At 63.3% G+C, this 23,474-nt stretch overlaps 2 protein-coding genes across 9 annotated transcripts; both read right to left on the reverse strand.

Annotated features, from left to right (window-relative positions):
• Nucleotides 1–157: 157 nt before the first annotated feature.
• FES (FES proto-oncogene, tyrosine kinase) lies at nucleotides 158–6,104 on the reverse strand. Of its 5 annotated transcripts, none has more exons than XM_059858851.1 (19): nucleotides 5,949–6,104; nucleotides 5,017–5,262; nucleotides 4,746–4,919; nucleotides 4,581–4,677; nucleotides 4,036–4,219; nucleotides 3,766–3,903; nucleotides 3,536–3,655; nucleotides 3,334–3,453; nucleotides 3,072–3,258; nucleotides 2,913–2,990; nucleotides 2,491–2,700; nucleotides 2,272–2,394; nucleotides 2,017–2,070; nucleotides 1,777–1,895; nucleotides 1,481–1,575; nucleotides 1,264–1,387; nucleotides 997–1,154; nucleotides 662–784; nucleotides 158–507 (listed from the first exon to the last, which is right to left on the reverse strand). In XM_059858851.1, the coding sequence occupies exons 1-19, from the start codon at nucleotides 6,093–6,095 to the stop codon at nucleotides 365–367; spliced, it is 2,640 nt and encodes an 879-aa protein (XP_059714834.1). In that variant the 5' UTR covers nucleotides 6,096–6,104; the 3' UTR covers nucleotides 158–364. The 5 variants fall into 5 exon arrangements, 4 of the variants coding, with proteins under 4 accessions (XP_059714834.1, XP_059714835.1, XP_059714833.1 ...); XM_059858852.1 differs by having other exon boundaries at nucleotides 2,491–2,646; nucleotides 3,331–3,453; XM_059858850.1 differs by having other exon boundaries at nucleotides 3,331–3,453.
• A 1,601-nt stretch (nucleotides 6,105–7,705) lies between these two features.
• Nucleotides 7,706–23,272, reverse strand: FURIN (furin, paired basic amino acid cleaving enzyme). Of its 4 annotated transcripts, XM_059858855.1 has the most exons (18): nucleotides 23,117–23,272; nucleotides 22,738–22,797; nucleotides 22,354–22,552; nucleotides 19,469–19,836; nucleotides 15,695–15,793; nucleotides 14,969–15,064; nucleotides 14,319–14,447; nucleotides 13,994–14,070; nucleotides 13,549–13,637; nucleotides 13,178–13,350; nucleotides 12,120–12,332; nucleotides 11,930–12,030; nucleotides 11,711–11,814; nucleotides 11,402–11,519; nucleotides 10,307–10,486; nucleotides 10,096–10,220; nucleotides 9,564–9,680; nucleotides 7,706–9,488 (listed from the first exon to the last, which is right to left on the reverse strand). In XM_059858855.1, the coding sequence occupies exons 4-18, from the start codon at nucleotides 19,646–19,648 to the stop codon at nucleotides 8,920–8,922; spliced, it is 2,370 nt and encodes a 789-aa protein (XP_059714838.1). In that variant the 5' UTR covers nucleotides 19,649–19,836; nucleotides 22,354–22,552; nucleotides 22,738–22,797; nucleotides 23,117–23,272; the 3' UTR covers nucleotides 7,706–8,919. The 4 variants fall into 4 exon arrangements, with proteins under 4 accessions (XP_059714838.1, XP_059714837.1, XP_059714839.1 ...); XM_059858854.1 differs by lacking the exon at nucleotides 22,354–22,552; XM_059858856.1 differs by lacking the exons at nucleotides 22,354–22,552; nucleotides 22,738–22,797 and having other exon boundaries at nucleotides 23,117–23,270.
• Nucleotides 23,273–23,474: the final 202 nt, after the last annotated feature.

Raw genomic sequence — 23,474 nt, forward strand, 5'->3', positions numbered from 1 at the left:
ATTCTGGTACTTCTTTTGGTACCCCATGCTGGTGCACCGCGTGCCCTGTCACAGTGACCCATCCTGGTACATCACTACAGTGTCTCATCCCAGTGCCATGTCCCAGTGCCACGTTGCAGTGCAGTACAAGTCCGTGTCCCCTCACAGCTCCTAGATGTACAGCTGCAGAGCACGAGTGTTTATTGTACAGGACAAAGTCGGGCAGGAGATGTGGGTGCCATGTCCCACCCTGAGGTATGCAGGAGCCCCTGCCCTGGGGCTCAATCACCACACAGCCACCCCGCAGTACCCGCTGCCCAGACAGGGCTCTGCTGTGCCCCCCAGCAGTGCCATGGGATGGATCCAGGGCCCCTGGTGCTCCCTGTCACCGCTGTCTCTTGCGGATGGCAATGAGGTCCTGGTGGATGGTGCAGAAGTTGGGCCGCTTGTGGGGGTCATACTCCCAGCAGCGCTGCATCAGCTGGTACACCTCCTCAGGGCACTGCTCGGGAGGGTCCAGCCGCAAACCTGGGCAACAGGGATGGGGACGTGGGTCACTGGCCCTTTACACCCCACATCCCACTGTGGGATGTGTCTGGCCCATCCTGCAGGCACAGCTCCACAGTGCTGGACCCACAGCTCATGGTGGCTCTCAGGAGCCAGCCCCAGCCATGTCCCCTACCATGCTCCACTGCCTCCCGTGTCTGCTGGTTGCTGAGGTTGGCATAGGGGATGGCGCCCAAGCTGAAGGCTTCCCACAGCAGGATCCCAAAGCTCCAGACATCACTCTCTGAGCTGTATCGGCCTGGGGACATGGGGCAGGACAAATGCTGTTGGCAGGAGAAATGCATGTCACCACTGCACAGCTGTGCCTGTGCTCCTGAGAGCTGAGTTGCTCGGGGTCTCTGCCTCCTTCCCCAGGACCAGGTGTGTGGGAGTGGGATAGTGCCAGACTCCTGGGTCCTGGCTCCCAGATAAGCTGCGGGGTGCCAGGCCATGCCCGGCTCCATCCCATACCATAATTGAGAGCTTCAGGGGCCGTCCACTTGACAGGGATTTGCTTCATCCCCCCTGTGGAGGCATAGATGCCGTCTTCCTCCTCCCGTGACATCCCAAAATCACTGATCTTCAGGGTGTTCCTCTCTGTCACCAGGCAGTTGCGAGCAGCCAGGTCCCTGAGACAGCCCCAGGCAATCAGCCGTGTGCCCAGCTGTCCCTGGGGCTCCACCCGGCACGGGATGGGGTGGTGAGGATCCCAGGGCTCCCCATCCTGCCAGGGCCCACCTGTGGATGCAGTGCTTGCTCTCCAGGTACTCCATGCCGGCAGCAGCATTCTCTGTCATCTTGACCAGCTCCTTCACGCGGAGGTGGGGACCCTCGCTGCGCAGGAAGGTCAGGAAGTCCCCCCCTGTGCCCAGATTGCAGAGGTGGTGGGTGCCAGGCAGCGCTGGCAGCTCAGCCAGGCGTGGGTGTGTGGGGACAGCGGGGACGGGGCGCTCACCCTGCACCAGCTCCATGACAATGTAAATGGGCTGTTTCTGCGTGCAGACGCCGATGAGACGCACAATGTTTGGGTGCCTGTACTGCTTGAGAATCCTGTGGGGACAAGGATGGGCACTGTGAGTGTAGGGGGGCCCGGCTGCTGTGGGCACAAGCCACCCGTCGCCATCCCCAGGGCACTCTGCCCAGCCAGCCTGGGGACACAGCCCTCAGCACGAGGGTGCTGCAGTCCCAGCAGTGTCCAACAGCTCCAAGAGCAGACAGATGTAACAGGAGAAGCCCAACAGCCACACGGACCTAGCTTCCTGCAGGAACTTGGCCTTGAGCTCAGGTGGAAGGGTTTCCCGGCAGGATTTCACAGCAACGGGGGAGTTGTCAGCACGCAGGCGTCCACTGAACACTTCCCCAAAGTTACCCTTCCGAGACACAGGTGCACCAGGCTCAGCTCACCGTGCGGCCCAAGGGAACCCTTGTCCTCCTGCAGACCCTGTGAGGACAGCCCTGCCCTCCTGCAGACCCCACAGCACCCCATCTCACCCGACCAATGCGTTCCCCCAGCAGCACGTCCTCGTGGTTAAGCACCCATTTGTCCTGCAGCAAACAGACACCCGTGAGCTGTCCCTGGCCCACAGACCCATGCAGGCCCCTCTCAGGCAGAGCCCAGGTCCAGGTTCCCCTGTCTAGCTGGAGAAGCGCGCCTGTGCTCTCAGCCCAGCCATCAGCAGGAGAAAGGGCCAGGAAGAGCTGCCCCTGCCCAGGGGCCCCCATCCTCCTCCCCACTGCCTGTATCACCTTGGGCACAGCCCTGGCCAGGACAATGCCACTCTTGCGGGTGATGGGCTGCTGGCTCTGCAGGAGGTTCTGGATGAGCAGCGGAATGGTGGGGAAGCTCTCACCCTCCAGCCGAAACATGTTCTGCAGGGAGGGAGGCCAAGAGGTAGCTATGGGCAGGAACCCACGCCTGGCCATGCAAGGCCACCCCAGCCATCCCCCCTGCTCGTGGTCACTCACACTGACAGCCTGGATGATGAAGTGCCGGGGCTGCCCGTCCCACAGCACGCTGAGCACGTACTCCTGCTTGCCCTGGCTCTCCCGCACCAGGAAGTCCCCACTGCAGGTCAGCAGCTCCTGTACCTCCGAACGTGGGATGGCCCCGTGGTACCAGACCTGCTGGCACAGCGGCTTCTGCACGTCTGGGATTAGGGGCACGGGGGGTGGCAGCTGGAAGGAGACAAGGTGAGCCCAGCCATGCACACTCCTGAGTTGTGCCAGAGGTGGGGCAGCAGGAGTGTCTGGAAGCTGTGCCCAGGGCAGGTGGGAGCAGAATCTGGAGGTGCTGAAGCCAGGGGGGCTGTGTGGCCAGAAAGGAGAGGACAGGCTCATCAAGGCAGCTGTGCAGAGAGCAGGGTGGCGGGAGGCACCCAGGGACTCACCGAGTACTTTGGGCTGAAGATCCCCGTGATGTGGTTCTTGAGGGTCTCCAGCGCACTGGCCCCGCTCCGCTCCTGCTCCTGGAAGGAGGCACGGGCTGTGCATCAGCTGTGCACCCCACCCCGGTGGCTCCCAGAGCACAGGAGGCGAGACTGACTCACCGTGGAGGAGACGGACTGCCGATCCTCTGGCAGAGGCAGGGCAGGCAGGGGGTCCCTGGCGCCCAGCTCTGCCAGCTTGCTGGCCAGCAGGTCCCGCTGCGCCTGCAGCTTGGCCTGGGCACACAGGCAGCCCTCGAGCTGCTGCCGCACCTCATGCAGTCCCTGCCGCCTGCCCAACAAGTGCACCCTGGGGACGGGAGGGGACAGGGCGGTCAGCACCCGCTGCCCGGGCCCCTTGCCCCCCTCTGCTGCACCTCACCGCTCCCCGGGGCTCCGGCCCTGCTCCTCATCATGGATCTCTGCCTTCAGCTCCTGCATCTGCTGCTCCTTGATACCCACGGCCTCAGTGGCAGCCACCAACTCCTCCTCAACCGAGGTCAGGCTGCAAGAGACGGCAGGGGGGCTTAGCCCCTGCCCCTCACCTGCCCCTGCCCACGGCTAGTCCCACAGCTAGTCCCACTCACCAGTGCTGGACACTTTCAAGGGTCAGCTCATTCAGCTGCAGCTCCCCTGGCACCAGGTTTTCTGTGTCTTCCAGCAGGCTCTCATCAAAGGACACAGTTGGTGGCATCTCAGATTCATACCTGTGGGCAGCCAGGACAGCTGTGCCTCCACTTGCCCCGTGCTGGCCGCTGCCAGCCAACGGCAGCAGGGCCGTACCCAGCAGAGAGGCCGCGGCTGCGTGGAGCCATACTGGTGGCTCTGGATGAAGCTGCTGTACTCAGTGGCAGGGTCGATGGCCTGGATGGCAGTGGCAATCTCCTGGTGCACGGCCAAAAGGTCCTCCTGGACCAGGCTGCTGATGCTGCAGTACTCGCTGAGGATCTCCTTTCTGTGGGAGCACTGCTGGTTCTGGGGGGCCATGGGCGTGCCCAGGGGTAGGGAGTGGGGTGCAGGGCTGGCAGCAGGGCACAGGATGGGCAGTGGGGCACGGGATGGGCAGCGGGGCAGGCAGGGCTCTTACAGGACGAGGACCATCTCCTGCTGCAGACCGTAGAGGGACTGATGCAGGCTGGGCAGCACCCGCTGGTAGTGGTGCTGGTGGTGCAGTGCAGCCGCCTGCACAGCCAGCACGTACTGATTGTGGAGGGCATGGAGCTTCCAGAGGCTGCGCACATACTTCTCCTTCGCCTTGTCCCGCTCCTTGTCTGTGGAGAGAGGCTGTGGAAAACCCCAACCACCAGCACATCACCTGCCCCAGCACCAGGGCAGGGGTCAGAGGGTGAGGGCTGGGAGAGGGTCCCAGGGCAGGCAGGGGAACCAAGCCTGGGGTGGTTACACTGTGACACAGAGATGCTCCTGACCCCACAGTGTGGTGTCCCAAGGCCCCCAGGTGTCTGCCTGGTTTCCTGGGGGCCAGGCTGGGCTCTCCTCTCTGCTGCCCAGCCCCGGAACCCCCACCCGCTCCAGGCTGGGCTGTAGTTTCCACAGAGTGCAGGATGCTCCAGCCATGCCTGACCCATAAGGGAAGCTGGGAGGTCACGCAGGGGACAGGGGCCAGGTTGGCACCTTTGCTGGCCTCCTGGTACTTGCGCTTGGCCTGGGTGCTGTCACGGACCAGGCTGCGGTACTGTGCCTTCAGCTTCTCCATCTCCTGCTGCGTCGTCTGGAGAGGGACACGGTCAGGGAGCGGGTCCAGCACATTCTCTTGCTGCCCTCCTGGCTCCAACATACCCGGTTGTACTCCTGGCTGAGCTGCTGCCACTGCTCGCTGAAGGCTTTGCGCAGCTGCTGCTTGTCGCGGATGAGCAGGCTCAGCTTGGCCAGCGGCCCCGCTGCCAGCTCCTCCGCGTGCCGCCGCAGGATCTGGCTCAGCGTCTCTGTCCGGCTCACCAGCACCCACCAGGACTGCAGGAAAGGGAGTCAGGGATGGCGTGGAGATGGCATCCTCCAGCAGCACCTCATGGGCTCTGCAGGGCACAGTCCTACTCTGAGGCATCCCTACCTTCTCAGTGTGACCACCATGGTTGCCATGGAGCTGCCAAGTGCCCTCCTGCTTTTCCAGCTGGGAGAACATGTGGTGCAGCATCCCTGCATACTCCCGGTCGCTCTTGGCCCGCTGTGACATCCACTTCTTCATCAGCTCCAGGAGGCGCAGCTCCCCATCCTGCAGCCGCAGCAGGGCACTGTGCCCCTGCGGGCACCACAGCTCCGGCCCAAAGCCCATGGCACCACTGTCCAGCCAGGGGGTCTGTGGGGCACCAGGACAGCCTGAGCCACAGCTGCTGCCCTGCACTGCCTGCACCAGTGGCCAGGCCCTTGGCATTTCACACCCTCCTACCCCATCATCCGGTCTGTGCAGCAGAGATGGCCCTCCCCACCCACTGCAAACAGCCCTGCAAAGCCTATTCAAAGCAGCAGGATGAGTGCTCCAAGCTCTGTGGGAGCTGGGGCCTGTGGGGATGGTGCTGGGAAGGAGGAAGTGCAGAGCCATAGTCAGCAGTGTCACCTCTACCATGCACAGGGCTGCTCCCCAAGGGCAGCGCGGCTGTGCCCCCCACCCCTGGCAGGGTCAGCCCCTCCTCTCTGGCAGTTCCAGTCCTGTCCTGCCCTTTCCCACCCCTATGCCCACAGTGTGGGCCAGGACACTGGTGGGAAGCCAGCAGAAGCTGAGGAGGGTGCTGAGCCCCAGAGAAAGGTGCGGAACCTGGATATGTCCCAGCATGCAGGACTCCAGTAAGGCCTTTGGGAGCCAGATTGATCCCAGTGGCAGTTCCCAGGGGCCCTGCCCTGAAGCAAGAGTGCAGCAGAGCCAGGAGAGTGCTGGGGCACCTCCCTGTGCAGCGCAGGATGTCTCCTGGCACAGCCCTTGACCTCAACAAGATCTACCCCCCCCAGCCCTACAAAGGAGTCCCCCTGTCTCTGCTAGTACCTCACCAGGGCACAGTCCTTCCAGCCTATATTTGTTGTTGGGTCTTCGTTGTGAGGCTGCTGCTGGCGTCCTGCTGGGGCCGGGGCTGACGCGGTCTGGACCCGGTGCAGCTCTGGCTCCTGGGGAGGAACAGGAAACCCACTGCTGACCATACAGCCATTGCGAGATTTCCTGCGCTTCCTCCCCTCCCTGCCAGTCCCCGCGCCAGCAGCCAGCACACAGTTCTGCTGCAGATAGGCAGTTCCCAGCCCCACCACTCCTTCCAGCTGTCTCCCACCAGGGCCCGACACCACCAGGTCCAGCCCTGTCACCTAGGGCTCCACTGCTCCTGTGGAGCCTTCGCTCAGCACCAGTCCCACCCAGGAAAGCCCCCTCAGCCATGCCTGGTCCTGCCTGACTCCCAGTCCCACTCCATTTCCCCGTGTCTCCAAGGGACTGCAGGACCTGGGGGGTCCTGAGAACTCTGTGTAGCCCCACTGAACTGTGGCCACCCTGTCACCATCCCCAAGCCTGGCCCTTGTAACCGTGAAAGGCTGCAGGACAGAGCACCCACTGATGGACACACAGAGTGCCATGCCCCAGCCCTTGCTGCCAGCCTGCATCCACATAGCCATGACCACAGTGGGCACCTCCCCTTCAAAGGGCTTCCCTGGTGCTAGGGCAGCACTGCTCAGCCCTGGCAGCTGCCACCACCGCTGCCACTGCCCAGTGGCACAGCCCAGGTCAGCTCCATTCAGCTCAGCCTAGCCACCACCTGGGTGTTTGGGCCTGAGCCCTCTCCTGTGACTGGCAGGGAGGCTCCGGCGCAGAGGAGTTTCAATGTCACCCGCAGGACACTGCCGGGCCGATTCCACTTTCAGAGGAAGTCAGGGGAAAAGCGTGTCAGCCGGGAGCTTTGCTGACTCGCCTTCCTAGAGCGGAGCAATGTGGGGGGGCCACGTCCTGGAGCAGCTCCAAGCAAGGGCTGCCACCGTACTGCTTCTCCCACCACCTCCATCCCTTCAGCAGCGTGGCTCCCCTCCCCGCCTGGCCAGGCTGCTCCTGGGCGGTCAGGGCTGGGCAGTTCTGCGTCTGACCGCAAGGGCAACAGCTCCCTTCGGAAGGCAGATTGCTGCCCGGCCCCAGCCCCGCCTCGGGAGAAGAGGAAGAGCAGGGTGAGCGCGCTGCAGTCTGTGCAAGCCGCTGTGGCCCCAGGCACGGCGAGGCCGAGGGACTCCTCTGTGATGGAGCACAGCCACAACAGGCTCTTTTGTGGGGCTCGGTGAGGCTGGGCTGGGTCTGCAGCTTGGCCACAGCAAGTGGGTCCCAGGTCCAGCCAGGCCATTCCTGCAACAGGGTGTTGCTAGACACAGGGGCTGCAGCCGGGCCCCAGGCTGTGGTGAAGGGACTGAGCCTCGTGCTGTGGGAAAGGGGTGCCAAGTCCTCAGGCTTTAACACGTACACACACACCCCCATGCAGCCCCCCGATGCAGCCCGTTTCTAAATAACTGCCCTAGATGCACGTCCCCATGAGCAGCTGTTTCCCCTTGCTCAGGTGAGGGGCATCCCCTGCCTGTCCCCACTGCAGCTCCTGCCCAGCACTGGCTACTGCCCACAGCCAGGGAAGGGCAGCCCCTGGCCCTGGGGGAAGGTCTGCGCAGGGCTCCAGCCCACCCCTTGCACCTGCAGAGCAGATGTGGGTGCCCCTGAGGACCACAGTCTCCACGGCCAGGCCACTGCCCCAGCCGGGCACCCACGGCATACAGAGCACAGGCAGCGGAGCTGGTTTGCATAGTTCTGAACATTTAATAACTCAGTCTCTCTAGCGTTATATCCACATCCATTAAATTAAAAACAGGCTCAGGAGGCAGCTCCCGGCTGATTAAATTACAAGAAAAAATTACTGTGCACCAAAAAGTTGTTATAGAAAAATAGTCCTGTGGCCCCTGGCCAGCGGCTCCATCCACAGCTGGCCCCGGTGTGCGGCGGCGGACGGCAAAGGGGCGCGTGGCACTGGCCCCCAGCCCACGGGGAAGGGGCAGCAAGGGGAAGGGCTCCAGCGGGGAGCAGAACAGATTGTCACCAAGTGGGGGCAAGGCACGTTGGGGGGCTAGGGCTGCAGGAATGCTGGGCACTGCCCAGCACAGGCAGGACGCAGGCAGAGCTGGGGCAGTGCTGGCACTGGCGCTACCTGACAGTCCCAGCCAGCAGCACCTACAGCCCTCCCCAGGGGCAGAACACAAGGGGCCCAAGGCAGCCCCCCAAAGCAGGGACTGTGCGAGGGGTCCCTGCCCAGGCTGTGGGCTGTGCCATGGGCACAGGGTCAGGCGGTGCCCAGCCTGATGCTCCCCGGTGCCAGGGCTCCTACCCGCTGCAGGCAGCGGCGGTGGGATGGGCAGGCAGTGGACAGCAGCAGCTGAGGCCTGGCCATTATTGCTGTCAAAGGGCACGGGTGGAAGCAGACAGGCCCAAAGGAGGTGGCAGGGAGCTGGGACACAATGAACTGAGCCTGGGACGCAGCTCTGCACAGGCTGAGGGTGGGAGGGGCAGGGGGATGCTGTGACACAGGCTGGGCTTAGCCCTGCCACAGCCAGCCCACCTTGAGCCATGGCAACCCAGGGATTTCACACGCTGCCCACCCTGGAGAACTCACAAGACTCCAAGCAGCAGCCATATACCCAGCATGGGAGACACTGCTGCCAGTGCAGGGCCAGGAAGTGTCGGGCTCCACTGCCACCAAACACCCCGGCATGGGGCACAGGATGGACACAGGGCCAGGAGAGATGGTGCAAGACTGGGACGGTGCTGTGCTGGGGATGGTGCCTGCAGGACCATGCCTGGCCACCCAGACTAGGGCTGAGGGATGGTGCCAGTGGGTGGGAGCCCCGGGCTGCTGCAGTGCAGGAAGGGGACAGGGGCAGAGTCCAGGGCCCCTCAGCCTCACCTGCCCCAGGCCTGTGCTGCTGGGCAGGGAGGAGGGAGGGGCAGGAGGGCTCATCAAAGGGCACTTTGGTCTCTGATGAAGGCAGTCCTCTCGCTGTGGGCCTCATAATCCTCACCGTCCGACTCAGAGGGACCCTCCTCCTGCCAGATGTCAGAGGGGAGCCCCTTGTAGGAGATGATCCCGCTGTCCAGGGCATACACCTTCACACCCCGCAGGCTGAAGCCTGAGCGTGCTTGCAGCACCAAGAAGATGGTGACAAAGATGATGACAATGAGGATGCAGCTGAGGCTGGCGATGAGGACAGGCAAGTTGACCGGAGGCGGGGCCTCAGCTGGTCCTTCGCCGTCTGCCAGGGCAGGGGACGCGCGGCTGCTCTGTGTCTGGTGGGAGCAGGAGAGGTCCAGGCTGCTGAAGTGGGAGTGCGCAGGACAGGTGAGGCACTGGTTGGGGCCAGGTCCCGCACAGGTGGCACAGGAGGGGTGGCAGGGCAGGCAGAGGTGGGGTGCAATGGGCTCCACGCTGTTCTCCAGGTTGTAGTGCGTGCTCTGGACTCCGGGTGCGAAGCCGGGAGGGCAGCGCTTCAGGCAGCTCTTCTGGTGCAGGTAGTAGCCCTCCTCGCAGACTGTGGGACAGGCAGGGTCAGCTGGGCTGGGGGCTGCCTGCGCCTGCATTCCCTCCCTGCTGTCCCCATACTCACCCACACAGGTCTGACTGGGGGTCAGGGTCTTGCAGCCACTGCTCTCCAGCTGGTTGGAGAGGCTGGGGGAGTCGGTGGCCGTCCCATACAGCACAAGTGTGAACTTGGTAAGCGTGCCTGCAACAACGCAGGGTGAGGACCACAGAGGTGCCCACAAGACCACTTGTGCCCATGACGGGCACTGGGAGGGGGCTCACACTGGTCCCCCATCGTGGCTGCCAGGGCACAGCAGGGTTGTGCCCACCCCCTGGGAGAGTGTCTCTTGTGGGGCCATGACCCTGCACAGGACTCCCAAGGGGAAGGGGGTCAGGTGAGCTGGCATGGGGTCTCCTTCTGCCTGGACTGCGCCAGAGGGGCTGCAGCACCATCCCACATGCCCAAGTCCAGCCTCTCCCCAGCCACATCACCCAAAACATCCAAGACATTACTGGCCCCTCAGCTCAGGAGCAGGGGCAGGCGGGGAAACTGGGTGACTACAGAGCTCACATCCCAGACTTGGAGGTAGGCAGTGGACGGGGAAGCACACTCCTACCATAGTTCTTGGCATCACTGGTATTCTCAATCTCCAGCACCCACTCCCCGGAGGGATCCTCATCCCACGAGTGCGTTGTCATGAAGGCCCAGTCATTGAAGCCATCGGCTGAGAAGTCGTGGGGCCTGAGCAACAGAGGCAAGACGTGGCTGTCAACACATCCCAGACCCACCAGGGGCCAGTGTGGGGCACCCCAGAGCCCAGCACGTACCTGGCAGCGAGCAGGGTGGAGCGGGTGCCCATGGGGCTGACCAGGTGGATGGCCAGGTCCCCCCGGCGGTTGTAGGACAGCGTCAGCCTGGCCTGCGCGTGCTCCAGCCGGCTGATGTAGTTGGCTTTCCCCAGGCAGGCATCCACCTTCCGCCGTACCTCGAGACGCTTCCCAATGTCCCTGTCGAGGGCAGGCAAGTGTGAGGCCAGTCCCAGACCAGGGGGACATGCCCCTGTCCCCATTCCTTGCTGTGAGGCTCTGCAGCTGTCCTGGGGACTGGGCACCAGGATGGCTAGAGCAGGAATCAAATCTGCAGTGGGTCAGAGTGGCACCACCACCGTACCATCCCCAGACGGGTGCAGGCAGGAGAAGGCATGCCCCAGCTCCTGGGCATGAGGGGCGGGAACTGCGCTGCCCGGCGCTGCCTCCCCAGGCGCCGCTGCACACGAGCCCTGAATAGACCCTTTATTCACACACCACAGGCCAGCTACAGCCTGCATGGCCCAGCCACAGATGGGATGGGCAGAGCCGTCCCCATCCTGCTGCTGGCCAGTGGCCACTCCCCCCACGAAACCGGCCCTGGTGCCAGCACAGGATATGCCTGCTGTATCCACACAGGGCTGGCTCCCCAAGGGGGGTCAGGGCAGGGCCCAGCCCTAGCTCCCTTCATGCACAGGAACATGATCCCCCCACCCAGGAGCCCCAAGGGAGTGCCCTGTCCACAGACAAGACTGCACATGCTGCACTGTGGCATCCGCAGCCAAGCAGGAGTCAAAGGAGCTTCTGTCTGCCCCCTGAAAAGCCCCTCTGTCCAGGATGACTCGTGCTGGCTGCACCCCAACCGCAGTGCCCCAGTCTGCCCACACTGACTGGCCCAGCCCCACAGCAGGGAGGCTCATCAGCGACGTCAGAGCTGGATGGCTGGAGCGGCCTTTCCCAGCTCTCCCCAGGCTCTTGCAGGAGGATGCTCCAAGGGTCTCAGCAGCAGTTCAGGCCCCAAGATTCTGCCCACTCCCTGCTCTGGGCCCAGAGGCTCTCAAGCTCCTGTGCAGAACAGATGCTGAGTGATCCTCTCCTGGGCTCACCAGCCCATACCTGGGCTCTGCAAGGATGTCAATGACACACTTCCTCTGAGGTCCCACTGTAGTCCAGTTCTTGGCCAGGTTCACCATGGCACCGGCATCCAGCAGGCCGTAGCCATACGAGTGGCTGACTGTGGACAAAGAGGAGGTCAGCACTGCTCCTGGGGGTACCCAGTGAGGCATGTTTGCCTGGCCATGCTGCATGCTCACTGGGCCCTCCTGCCTCCTTCATCCCACAGGGCTGCCAGGGCACTGTGCCTCAGCAGCCCAAGGCCAGTGGTACGTGTGGGACTGGGAGCAGCACCCCAGTCCCAGTTGGTACCTTTGCGACCAACGCCGTTGGTGACCCAGTCATTGGCATTTAGGTGGGCTGGCTTCGAGGTCTGCACCACCAGGTGCTGCATGTCCCGCCACGTCAGGTTCTTGCTACAGGGAGACATGGAGCTCAGGTCAGTGCTAGCTCCTGCTGGCCCCAGGCAGGTCCACGTCCAGGTGCCACTGCTGCATGGGGCTGGCACAGCCACCCCTGTCCATCCCTTACTTGGCTTCCAGGGCGAGGGCGATGATGCCAGCAGCCAGGGGTGCTGAGGCCGACGTCCCCGTGTGCAGCTCAGTGCACTTCTGTCTGAGGTCGGTCGTCACCTGCGAGGAGGAGGCCAGGGCAGGAAATGCTGCAGGCACATCCCACCCCCTGAGCCCCTGGCCTGCGGACAGCAGCAGTCCCCACTCACAATCTGCTTCTCATTCTGGTTGCCACTGCTGTAGGTGGTGGCGAGGGTGGAGGAGCAGGCCTCGCTGTACCAGGGCACGTTGCCGTACTGGGTGGTGCTGCTGATGGACAGCGTGTAGATGCTGTTGGTGTAACCGTCACAGTTGCAGCTGTCATGCTCGCGGCCCCCATTCCCAGACGCCCAGACGAAGATGGAGCCCAGCCCGCCTCGGCCCTAGCAACAGAGGCAGGGTGAGGGCAAGCACCAACACTGCCACACACAGGAAACCCCAGGCTGGAGCTGGGGACAAGTGGGTGGCGTCAGCCTGAGTCAAACAGACAGAGCAAATGCTGCTGGGACACGGGGGACACCCCAGACACAGCTCACCAGCCTGGGCACCCTCACCACCACTGTGCCTATGGAGGGCGCCCAGCATCTTGGCAGAGACTCCAGAGCTGTCCCAGTGTGTGACACACCAGGCAGCAGGAGGCCCAGACAATGTGAGGCTTCCAGGAGCCCAAGTCTTTTTCTGCTCAGTCTGGCCTGACTCTGCCTGCATGGGATTGCAGTGGCTGGCAGAGCTGCAGGAGCCCACAACACAGTCCTGGCCATGTCTTGGCACCCAAATGTGGCAGCTACCCTCGCAGAGGACGTGACAGAGTCAGCATGGCACCACATGCATCTCTCTGTAAGGAACCCTGGGCAGAACATGACAGCTCCCCAGGGGGGCAACACTGACAGCACAAAGGGACAGTGGGGGATGACGGGCGGAGGAAGTGAGGGTGAGCAACTGGCACAAAACCAGAAAAGAACCAGGAGAGGGCTTGGGAGAGCAGGGAGAGAGCATCCCACACAGGAGCCCTCACAGCCGTGAGATAACACCACATGGGAGGAGTCCTGACTCAGAGCCATTACACAGGAAGAACAAGAAAAACTAACAGAGCCTGATCCTAGAAATGGGCTGGAAGATGGCTCATCCTGGGAGGGCCAGGGTAACATCCAGGGCAGGCAGAGGAAAGGGAGATGTGGGAGGAAGCAGGAATAAGGCCAGTGCTCCTCCAGCAAACCCTCCTTCTCACCTGGCTGACCCCACGGAAGAAAGCCTCCTCTGCCAGCCGGGCCGGGCCATCCACAGTCTTGCCGTCGTCCTCAGGGCCCCAGCTGGCACTGTAGATGTGGATGTGGTTGGGGTTGAGACCCAGAGAATGGGCCTCCACAGCATCGGTCACCTCCCCATCCAGCATGCGCACTCCTAGGGCCAGAGAGCAAATGTCACCGGTGGCCGGCCGGGGCAGAGAGCCCCCAAGGCTGGTGAGAACCCCCAAGCCCTGCTGCCACCTGTGCCACGGGCTGTCACAGGGCTGCTGCAGCCAGCAGGGCCACGGTCCCCCGCTCAGCTGCTGCTGCAGCCACTCAGCACCCCCAGGAGCCAGCGCAGGGCAGCACCCACCTCCGATCCTGGCGTTGTATGCCACACCAACTCCACAGATCCCATTGTTTGCCACGGCAGCCACTTCCCCAGCACAGCGCGTGCCATGTCTGCAACCGAAGTAGGACGAAGCATGCTCACACAGGGTGTGAGGAGCACAGGGGTCAGTGCGGGCCGCAGCCCCAGCAACCCCCACCCGGGCTGCCTCCTGACCCCTCGAACCAGGTAGCCCATGAAGGCTCCTCCATCTTCTTCCCTCCTGCTCCAGAGCCAAGGCACTGAACAGCCCACACTGGCTCTGGGCAGAAAAAGGATGCTGCTCACATCAAAAAGGGAGGTGAAAGGTTCCCCATGGGGTAGAAGTATGCCACCAGCCTCACAGCTTCCAGCAGCCCATGTCAGGTGGCACTGCACCAGGTCCCTGCCACATTAGGCTCTGTGTCTTCACCCCTCCCTCCTGCCTCACCTGTTGTCATTCATCTGCGTGTAGCGGGGCTGCGGGTCTGGGTCCTGGTCATTGACATCAAAACTTGCCCCTGGGTCCTGGAAGACAAATTGGACACTTGGAGAGTGTCTACTTCAGCCACCAAGCCCCACTGCCCTTACTCCATGCCTGCACTCCATGGCATGAGGCTAAGCTGAGCAGGGTAGGCAGGCTCCAATCCCATCTCCATGTCCCACCATGGTGGGCACCAGCCCTGTACCTCACAGCTCTGGGGCTTCACTGCATGGACACAGCTGCCCAGACCAGCCCCCATGGCACTCCACCCTGCACCATCACCCAAACTCACATAGTTGGCCTCCAGGTCAGGGTGGTTCTTCTCAATGCCGTCGTCCAGGATGGACACCACGATGCCCTTGCCCGTGTATCCCTGTTCCCAGGCCTGACGCACGTTCAGGTCCCGCTGGTTTGTGTTGTACTGCCAAGAGAAGCCTTGGCACTAGGAGATGCACCCAGCCATAGCCACTGTGATGGGCCCAAAACCCACCAAGCTCTCACCCTGCTCTTCTGTGGGTTGTGACAAGGAACCCCAGGGACCTGGGCACAGGGTTGGGCACAACTAGCTGAGAAGGGCTGCTCTGAGCCCCAGCCTGTGCAAAGGCACCCTTTGCAGAGATCAGGCTTGTGCCCAAGCTCCAGGAAGCAGGCAGAGGCAGGGACCCGTTCCTGGGCTGGGCAAAAGGCTGTACCTCCTAGTCCAGCCCTGGGCCCCCCGCCCGCCCTCCCAGCACTCCAGCCAGGAGCCACAGCTCTGTGAGCAGAGCCTCCTCCCTGGGGTGTTCCCATAACACCACTGGGCTTTCCCCCTTCTCCTCCTCCTCCTTCCTGCCAGCCTAGCAGCAGCTGCTGCCTGACAGCAGTTCCTACGCTGCCACACCTGTGTCCCCAAGCTCGCAGCCACAATCATGAGCACAGGCCCCCTTCTCAGCCAACACTCACCAGGTACCACTGCTGCGGGAACTTGGGGTCCGTGGGCTCCATGAACACGTCTCGCTTGGTCCTGCGCTTTGCCACCTGCTGCTCCAGCCACTGCACCTGAGGGCAGAGAAGGTGTGGGGTTCCCGCCAACCCCTCACACCACGAGTTCCTCATGACCCCAGCCCTCAGCCTGCCTGGAGGGGCTCTCCCCGGGATGCTCACAGTCATCTCTGGCCTGGCAGAGTATTGGACCTGTCAGAGCTGCTGCCACCCCCAGTCGGCCCCTCCAGGCCCCCCTCCTGGCTGTGCCCTGCAAAGGCTGTGCTCCAGTGGAGCGGGACGGTCAGAGCACCAAGCTCTGCTGAGACACGGGCTGCCAAGAGCTGCCACACCACACCACACGCCTTCCAGGGCCTGGGCTGAAGCCAGAGGGTGAGGAAAACAGCAGCCCCCACACACCACTGCTCTGGGATCCGTTTATTGCCCTGCACACCTTGTCCTGCGTACAAGTACACCGAGCTCTCCTGGGGACAGAGGCTCTCCTGGGCCCTGGGATTGCAACAACCCACAGGCCACTGACGCTGGCTCCACCAACCCCCTGCCCTTTTCAGACATGCGGTGGGCTCCCACCCATCTCTGCCTCTGCCAAGGAATGGTTAAGGCAGCTCAGCCCTGTCTTGTGCCCCGCACTGGCTCACGTGCCTTTGAGAAGTGCGGGGACCAAAGTCAGGCCCTCCTTGCTCGTACCTGGGGTTCCCTGGCCAGGCGGCTGTGCCAGGGCTGGTGGGGTGACAGGGAACGCTTCGCCACGCCGCGGTGCCGAAAGTGGTAATAGTCACCAAAGATCTGCAACAGAGAAATGCTGCTCATGGGCCAGCCCTGACAGCCTGGTCTCCCTGATTCTCTACACCCCATGTGTGCAATCCTGAGCTCCAGGGCTGCCATGCACAGGCTCGGCCCCCACTCCAGACAGGCTGGTATTATGTCTGGTACTCTGGGCGGGACCACCTGTGAGAAGCTGTGGCAGCTGGTGACAAGGCAGCTGGGAAGACCCTGGAGTAGCAGAAATGCAGCTGCTGTGCACCTCACTCTCCTGCAGGTCCCCACGTAGCAGCAAGTCTAACATTGTCCAAAAAAACTGCTGTCATAGCAGGAAGGCCCCAGGCAAGCAGTGGCAGAGAGGGACAGGCTTTTCAAAGTCAGCCTGTGAGAGACACCAGACTCAGAAGACAAACCCACTGCTTCTCTCCCAGTGCCACCCAGCTCCTCCTGGAAGAAGGTCCCAGTGGCTCCAGGCCCCACACTTCAGGTGGTCCTAGCCAGGGCAGGGTCTGCACCAGCCTCTACACCTTTGGACAGGCTGCTGGCTTCTCCCCAGGTGCCCCACTGGAACACCCACCCAGTCCCAGCCTGTACCCGAGGCACAGCCAGTTTCAGTGGGACAGAGCAGGGGGCATGCAGGCACCCAATCCCAGCGGGGTCCAACTCCCACTGCCAAGCAGCCATGCTGTCCTCACCCCAGCTCCACTCCCATGTGGGGACAGCTCAGACTGACACTCCAGCACAGCCCAGCTGGGGCAGGACGGGAATCCAGGACAGCTGGTGGGGCCAGGAGGCCATTTTGCCGCCCAGATGGTTATTTTTAAACCCCAAACCCTCTCCAGTGCTGTCATTTCCGTGTCCCCTCTCGCACATCCTGGGGCTGACGGACACTGTGACCCCACCCTGGCTGCCCAGGGCCTCCCAGCCCAGCAGCCTTCCCTGCCTGGGGAGAAGGGGACAAGCATGCACACAGCCCCCTGTGAGTCACAAAGCCCAGGCAGCAGCCACAGGCAGGATCCAGCTGCCCAGGCTGTGCCAGAGCTGGAGGGGCTGGGCTGCAAGGGCTGTAGGAACATGAAGACATCTCACCCTCCTCCATCTCACATTGCCCCAAAACAGTCTGTTTGGGGCTAACAAACCTCCCCAGCTTATTAGAGCTCTGCAGATGCGCTGCCAATTTGGACAGCCTGGGCCAAGCAAGGTGCACCCAGCTGAGCACCCTCAGGCCCAGGGCAGCAGTCTACTCTCCTAGGTACACACTTCATCCCAAACCCTGGACCTGTTCCTCTGGCATGCCATGCTCCCCAGGATGCCTGTCAGTTCAGAGCCCTTGAGGAGGTGTCAAGGTACAAAGCCTCTGTAGAGGGCTGGTGGGGGAATGCAAGATGCAGGCTGGTTGCCCTTCCTCAGCATCCCTCACCCCCTCCGGAGTGTTCCTGCACACAGATAGCAGCTCTGACTGGTCATCCACCTGGATTAGGTCTGCACTGACACTGTGGTGGCAGCCAGGAGCTGGCCAGCCCACACACTTCCACCCTAATCTCCACTGTCCCTGTCCTCAGCAAGGACAAAGCCACCCCCCAGCACCACGTGTCCCTGGTGCCAGTTCAGCACTGCCGCCTGACCCCAGGCCACAGCTCATACCTACCCCGGCCAGCCCCAGGGCTAGTAGGCTGCCTGTACACCTGACCACAGCCCCTGGAGTGGAGGGGCTGAACTAGTGGACCCACATGCTGGACCTGCAGCCCAGTGTTGTGGGAGACAGGACTACCCCCTCCCAGGATGGCACCGTCCTGTCAGCACAGCCTAGGGATGGCACCATCAGTGTCCTTCCCCAGTGACCCCAATCCCAGCAGTGGGGGGCAATGCTTGTGCCCCCTTCTCTGCACAATCCCAGCAGTGCAAACCCCTACACACCCACCTCACTGCCACATGCAGCCCCCGCCTCTGACCCACAACCCCCCAGTGCCCCGTCTGTCCTCCTCAAGCCCTCCCCAAGGCCACTAGAGCCAGTCATGGACCCTCTGCCCAAGGTGCCACTGGCTCCCATTCCACAGGCAGCAGCATGGCCACAGGTATGCCAGGACAGCACAGCTTTGGGGATAGTATCCAGACCCCAGGCTGAGGCCAGGATCCTCTCAGATAAGGACTCTGGGGCCCTGCCAGATGCACCCAGTCCCCCCACTCCCAGCCTGGCTGCATATCCTGTCCCAGTGGCACGCACCCCCAGGAGCAGCAGTCCAGAAACCTGCAAGGGAAAGCCCCAGGCTCCTTCCAGCCACGCTCTTCCCACTGGACTGCCACAACCCATCCGCAAAGCCCTGGCCAGCAAACCTCATCCCGCAACGCAGACAGCGGGACAGGCTCCAGAACAGGAGAAAACATGCCCAGACCAGAACTCCTGCTACAGCCTGGGCTGCTGCAGCCTGTGGGGCTCTGCCTGCAAGGGCAGGCTCACTGCTGTGAGGGGATGGGGAGATAGGAAGAGGTGCCAGCCTCCAGGCACAGAACCATGGTGCGGTGAGAAGACAAGGGCAGAGCTAGCACAGAGCCTCTGTGGCTCACAGGGACTCATGACAGGGCTGGGCTCCCAACTGAAGTACAAGGCCTTGCACTGTGGAGATGAAGCCACAGAACCAGTGCCCCTTGGCCCTCGCAGCCAGGCCTGGGACCAGGCACCACAGCATGATGGGGAGCATTGCCAGGAGCAGGCTGGTGGTACCTCATCCCCATCCCCACTCCAAGGAGTCTCATCAGAGATCCAGGCTGGTGGGACATGCCACTCTCCCAGTCCCCTATGCGTGGCAGCTGCCTTGGCCTGACAAGTTCTTTCCCCTGAGACCTGCTCTGAGCCACTTCCATGCTGACAGCAGCTGCCTAAGGCAATGCCATGGCCCATCTAACATGGACACCCTCACTGGGGTCTAGCCACAACCCCCACAGTTCACTCCTATGACACAAGCCCCAGAGGGCCCAGAGTACCCAGTGCCCAGGGCTCCTTTTGGGTGGCAGGACAAGGTCCCGCTGGCTCCTGCAGCAGCCACCTTCCCACTGCTCCCAGCAGCTGCTCACAGCGAGGTCCTGACACCACAGCCACCAGTTGTGCAATTTCCTCTGGGATTTCACCCCGCACTTCCTTCCCGGAGACACAGCTCACTCCCAGCACAGCCACGCACACTGCCTGGTCACTGGCTGACAGCAGGGAAAGCTGAGAGTTGGGGAACCTGCTGACACACCTTCTGTCAAGGACAGTTCAGGAATAAGAACACACAGCTGTTGTCAGACCCCCTCAGGGGATAGCTCAGAGGCGCTGCTGCTGTCCCGCTGAACCAAGGCCATGCCGCACTGGGCAGCTTGCTGTGGGGAGCAGCAGTGGAATCTGGAAGCCTTCCCCACCCTTCATCACACAGTACTTCCAGTCCAGCTCCTCATGCTAGGATGGGCTTTTCCTCCTTCCCCATCCAGCAGGCAGCATGCCACGCCAGGTCACCAGGCGGTCCCAGCGACAGGGGGAGACCCTGGCTCCATACAGGTAACTGCCACCATCGAGTCAAGGCAGCAGATGCTGGAAGGCCACAGCAAATGGGCACAAACACAAAAAGAGCAGGCCCCAAGCCAGCTCTGGGACTAAGCTCAGCGCCTGCCCAGACCGAGTCAGGGAACACTAGTTCAGTGAGAAGAGGGAAGCAGGAGACTTACCGGGCCTAGGTTGAGGAATCCATGCTTCCTGGCCAGCCTGTCAGCCTCCTGGGGTCCTGCAGGGACGAGCACAGCCCAGGTGTTGGTGTAAATATGCTGGGCCAGCACCTCCTGGTCCAGGAGAGTGAGGGCAACCACCAGAGTCCAGAGCAACAGCAGCGAGCAGGGCCTCAGATCCATCAGAGTATCGGGGTTCCTCGAGCTGGGCAGCAGGAGGGTCCTGGGAGAAGCAGGTCCAGCAGCCTCCCAGCGTCAGCACTCCGAGGCACACTGGCCTCTCTGCCCTACTGGTCCCAGCTCAGCCCAAGCCCACATGGGGCCAAGCCCACAGAAGCACAGGAACAAACCATCCAGGACAGAAGCACGATCTGCAGAGATAGGACAGAGGTCATGCCCAGGGCACCTTTCCTCAGACCTCGGGAGGGCAGGCTGCACAACGCTGAGACATGGGTCAGCCCCTGGGCAAGGGGGCCTGGCACACAGCACCTGGTGCCCCCCCGGCACACCAACAGCCGAGGAGCCGCCTGGCTTGGCCGTGTGCCCACATGTCTGCTCCTGCGTAGAGGTGCTGTTTACCTTGCCTATTACCCAATGTTTGCTTATAAACACAGAGAATTTACCAGGAGGAGAGGAGGGCACCAAAGGAGAGGAGAGGAAAAGCAAGAGAGACCGCTGTGCCTCCTGCTGCCACTACCCCTGCTCCAACTGGGATGGCACTATCTGGGTACAGAGGTGGGAGCAACTGAGATGGGAGGCCTGCCTCTCCAGTCCCAAGGGGAAACCAAAGGAGATGTCCCCAGGTGCTGTGCGAGGAATCCCAGCAAAATGAGAGAATGGAAGGAGAAAAGTCAAGGGAAGCTCCTGATCTCTAGCAAACCTGCAGGCTCTCATCTCCACAGCCATTGACCAGGCAGTGCCTGACAGCCATAACAAGCGCTGTGCTGCCTGTCACCAGCAGCAGCTCAGCTCTGCCCTTCCTCGGGAGCACAACATGGTGACACCGGTGTGACTCATCCCCGCAACCCGGGGGAACCAGGACCAGGAAAAGGGGTGCCCCGTCACCTCCAGCACGAACCCAGGGATGCCCAGGAACAGCTCACATTTTGTGGGATGGCAAACGCAAGAACTTGTAGGGAAAGAGCAGGGAATGACCCACCCAGTGTAAGGGAACCCGTGACATGATCGTGCCAGGGTGAGCTGCACACCCGGAGCTCCAGAGGGACCCAAGAATATCTGATCGTGCTTCAGAGACAGCTGGAAAAGTGAGAGCCGGCAGTGCCCAGAGGAGCCACATCCCCCTCCGTCCAGAAGTGGCCACAGCGAGCTGACAGCCTGCGGCACTGCCAGAGGAGAGAGCTCCGAGCAGCCGCCGGAGACCCCGCCAGAGGCTATGGCACAGACAGTGCAGCACTCTGGTACAGCGGGGTTTCCCCATCAGCGACCACACCTCGGCCAGCCCCGGGCCGGACCGCCCCAACAAAGCGCCCAGAGCCGCGAGCACCCGCCGGAGGCTGTACGGGAGCCCCGGGTGCCAGACTGTCAGGGCCCTCAGCACAGTACGGCACAATGGAAAACTATCTGCCGTGGTCTACCAGTGTACGTGCCAACACCTGGCCCCCAGGCCGGGCTATTTCCCCACCTCGTTGGTGCCGGCGCCAGCAGCCGTCCCGCTCCGGCGGTGACCGCTGCACGTGGGGACAGTCTGGCCGCCGGGGCAGAGCCCGGATCCCGCGGCGCCTTCCCGCCGGACCCGTCGCCAGCGAAGCACCGCGTGCTGGGACGGCCCGGCCGCCGCACCCAGCCCGGAGCCGCGCTCCCGGCTCCGCACCGCGGCCCGGGCCGTGCCCGCTGCCCAAAGACCCAGCCCGGCACAGAAGCAACCCAGCGGCCCTGGGCTGAGTGGCGGGCCCGGGCCTGCACGCACGGGGCGGCTCCAGCGGCGGAGCTCCGGACGGCGGCGGCCGGGCTGGGGCCGGGGCAGGACGCGGCCTGGCTGCCCCTCGGTCTCCCGCAGCGGCGGCTCCGGCTGCCCCCGCCGCAGCTCCGAGAACGGCCTCCCGGCCCCCCGCTCGCTCCCGGGGACCGCCGGGCCCGCACATCCCCGCCGGCAGCGCCCTAAGCCTGGGGCTGCCCAGCGGCTGCGGTCCCGCCGGTCGCCCCGGCCCCAGCCCGTCCGCCGCCCGGATCCCGTCCGGCCGAGCCGCCTCAGCTGTCAAACCGCGGTCGCCACCCGGTCGAGCCACCCCGGGCCGATGCCGGTCCCGCGTCCTTACCGCGCGGCCTGCCCGCTCCGCTCCGTCCCGTCGGCAGCCGGGGCCGTCTGTTGGCGGCGCCGCGTCACGCCGCGGGGCGCCCGGAGCGCCCGCCCCGGAGCCGGGCCCGGCCCAGGCAGAGGCGGCCGGGGCGGCCGGCGGGGCCGCTTGTTTACGCCGCGCAGCTGTCAGCGCCGCCCGGCTCCGCCCCGACGGCCGAGCCACCGGCCCCGCGCCTCTCCCTCGGCTCGGCACGGCCCGGCCCGGCCCGGCCGCCGCTCTGCCGGGCGCCGCCGGATGCCGTCACCGCCGCCCGCCCCTCCGTCCCGTGCTGCATCGCCGGGTCTGGCACGGACCCCCGGCAACCCCTCCGCGCCGCCCGCCAGGGGCACCGCCAGTATCGGGGCCGTTCCCCGTCGCCAGTCCCGGGCACGGCCCGGGGCTCTGCGCGGCCTCTCTCGCAGCCAGCATGGGGCTGTCCTTGCCACCCGGGGGGTACCCTATGCCAGCCCAGGCTGGAAACCCGGATTTGCGCTGAGAGAGCCGTGAGCCCCCGCCACGGGCCCGCGGCAGTGACCGGGGATGTAAGGGTGCCTGCAGTGAAGAGCACGCAGAAGATGCCCAGTCTCCCACCTGGAGCAGCAAGTGGTGCGTTATGCTGTGACACGGGGCTGGCAGGACATGAGCCCCGCCAGATTAGCCTGTTCCAGCCCTGGCAGACCCCAGAGTAGAGAGTTCCCCAACCAGGCTGCAGGAATCGCACTTCCCATGAGGTCCGTATCGTGGGGCTGCAACCCCAGGTCGGTGTGCAGCAGCCTGGCAGAGAAACTGTCTGGTAAGGAATAACACAAGGTAAATCTATCAGCCTCGTTTCAAGAGAGAGACTTCCACCAAGGAGAAAAGGTGAGAAGTGAAACACAGCTTCAGTCATTTGTAAAGAACAACCCACGGTGGGCACGGGACCATGTCATTAGCAACACAAATGCAGAACCCAAAGTGACCTGAACCCAAACTGACCTGAATCCTCCACACCCGCGATGAGTCTGGCAGCCCGGGGCAGGGGCAGGTCCTAGTGCTCTTTACAGAGAAAAGGAAGTCAGATACCATAATCGAGATTGTGAAGCATTAGCAATCACACAGGAAACAGTCACCTTGGTAACTGAGATGCTGAGAACAGCCCAGAAAATCTAGCACAGGGCAGGTTGCTGTGCTAAACTGGGTTAGTTCTGCAGGGCAGCACCCTGGCTGCAGGTATTCAGGCTGGGCCGACCCTGCAGCCAGCCCCAAGTGCTGCACCAGAGACCACCAGCCACAGGGGCTGTGGTGCCCCAGGCCCACCTTCAGGGCCACGGTCCTGCCACGGGGAGAAGGCACCCACCAGACAGGCAGCACTCACCCCAGTGTCACTGCAGCATGCTCAGGAGTCGTCCCTGTAGCTGGCAAGCCCAGGCCTGCCCTTGGGGGCACAGGGAGTCACTGTGCCCCTGGGGTTATATGGAGGATGCATGGATAGGGGCAGGTCCGGAGCAGTGGTGGGAGGGAGGATGGGACGCAGGCTGCCTGCCCCACCCATGAACCTTATTTCTGGATGCCTCCTTTGGGCGCTGGCAGCCGTGCCTAGGCAGGTGAGGAGCTGCTGTGCAGCCCTGTGACATGCGGTGCTGAGAGGAGCTGACAAAGGGCCCTTGTCAGCACGGGCTTATCGCGGTGCTGCAGGGCAGGCAGGCAGGAAGCACCGCGCTCCTACGCAAACC

The sequence above is a fragment of the Haemorhous mexicanus genome, chromosome 13, assembly GCF_027477595.1.
Source record: "Haemorhous mexicanus isolate bHaeMex1 chromosome 13, bHaeMex1.pri, whole genome shotgun sequence".
Classification (NCBI taxonomy): domain Eukaryota; kingdom Metazoa; phylum Chordata; class Aves; order Passeriformes; family Fringillidae; genus Haemorhous; species Haemorhous mexicanus.

Excerpts from the sequence above, each read along its gene's own strand:
- FES (XM_059858850.1), bottom strand. The coding sequence starts at position 6,095 with ATGGTCAGCAGTGGGTTTCCTGTTCCTCCCCAGGAGCCAGAGCTGCAC. Across the intron at positions 1,388-1,480 it reads TGTCATGGAGCTGGTGCAGG|GGGGGGACTTCCTGACCTTC; the intron begins GTGAGCGCCCCG and ends ATCTGGGCACAG. Across the intron at positions 1,155-1,263 it reads AGCAAGCACTGCATCCACAG|GGACCTGGCTGCTCGCAACT; the intron begins GTGGGCCCTGGC and ends GGGCTGTCTCAG.
- FURIN (XM_059858854.1), bottom strand. The coding sequence starts at position 19,648 with ATGGATCTGAGGCCCTGCTCGCTGCTGTTGCTCTGGACTCTGGTGGTT. Across the intron at positions 13,351-13,548 it reads ATACAACGCCAGGATCGGAG|GAGTGCGCATGCTGGATGGG; the intron begins GTGGGTGCTGCC and ends CTCTGGCCCTAG. Across the intron at positions 11,815-11,929 it reads GCCCTCGCCCTGGAAGCCAA|CAAGAACCTGACGTGGCGGG; the intron begins GTAAGGGATGGA and ends GTCTCCCTGTAG.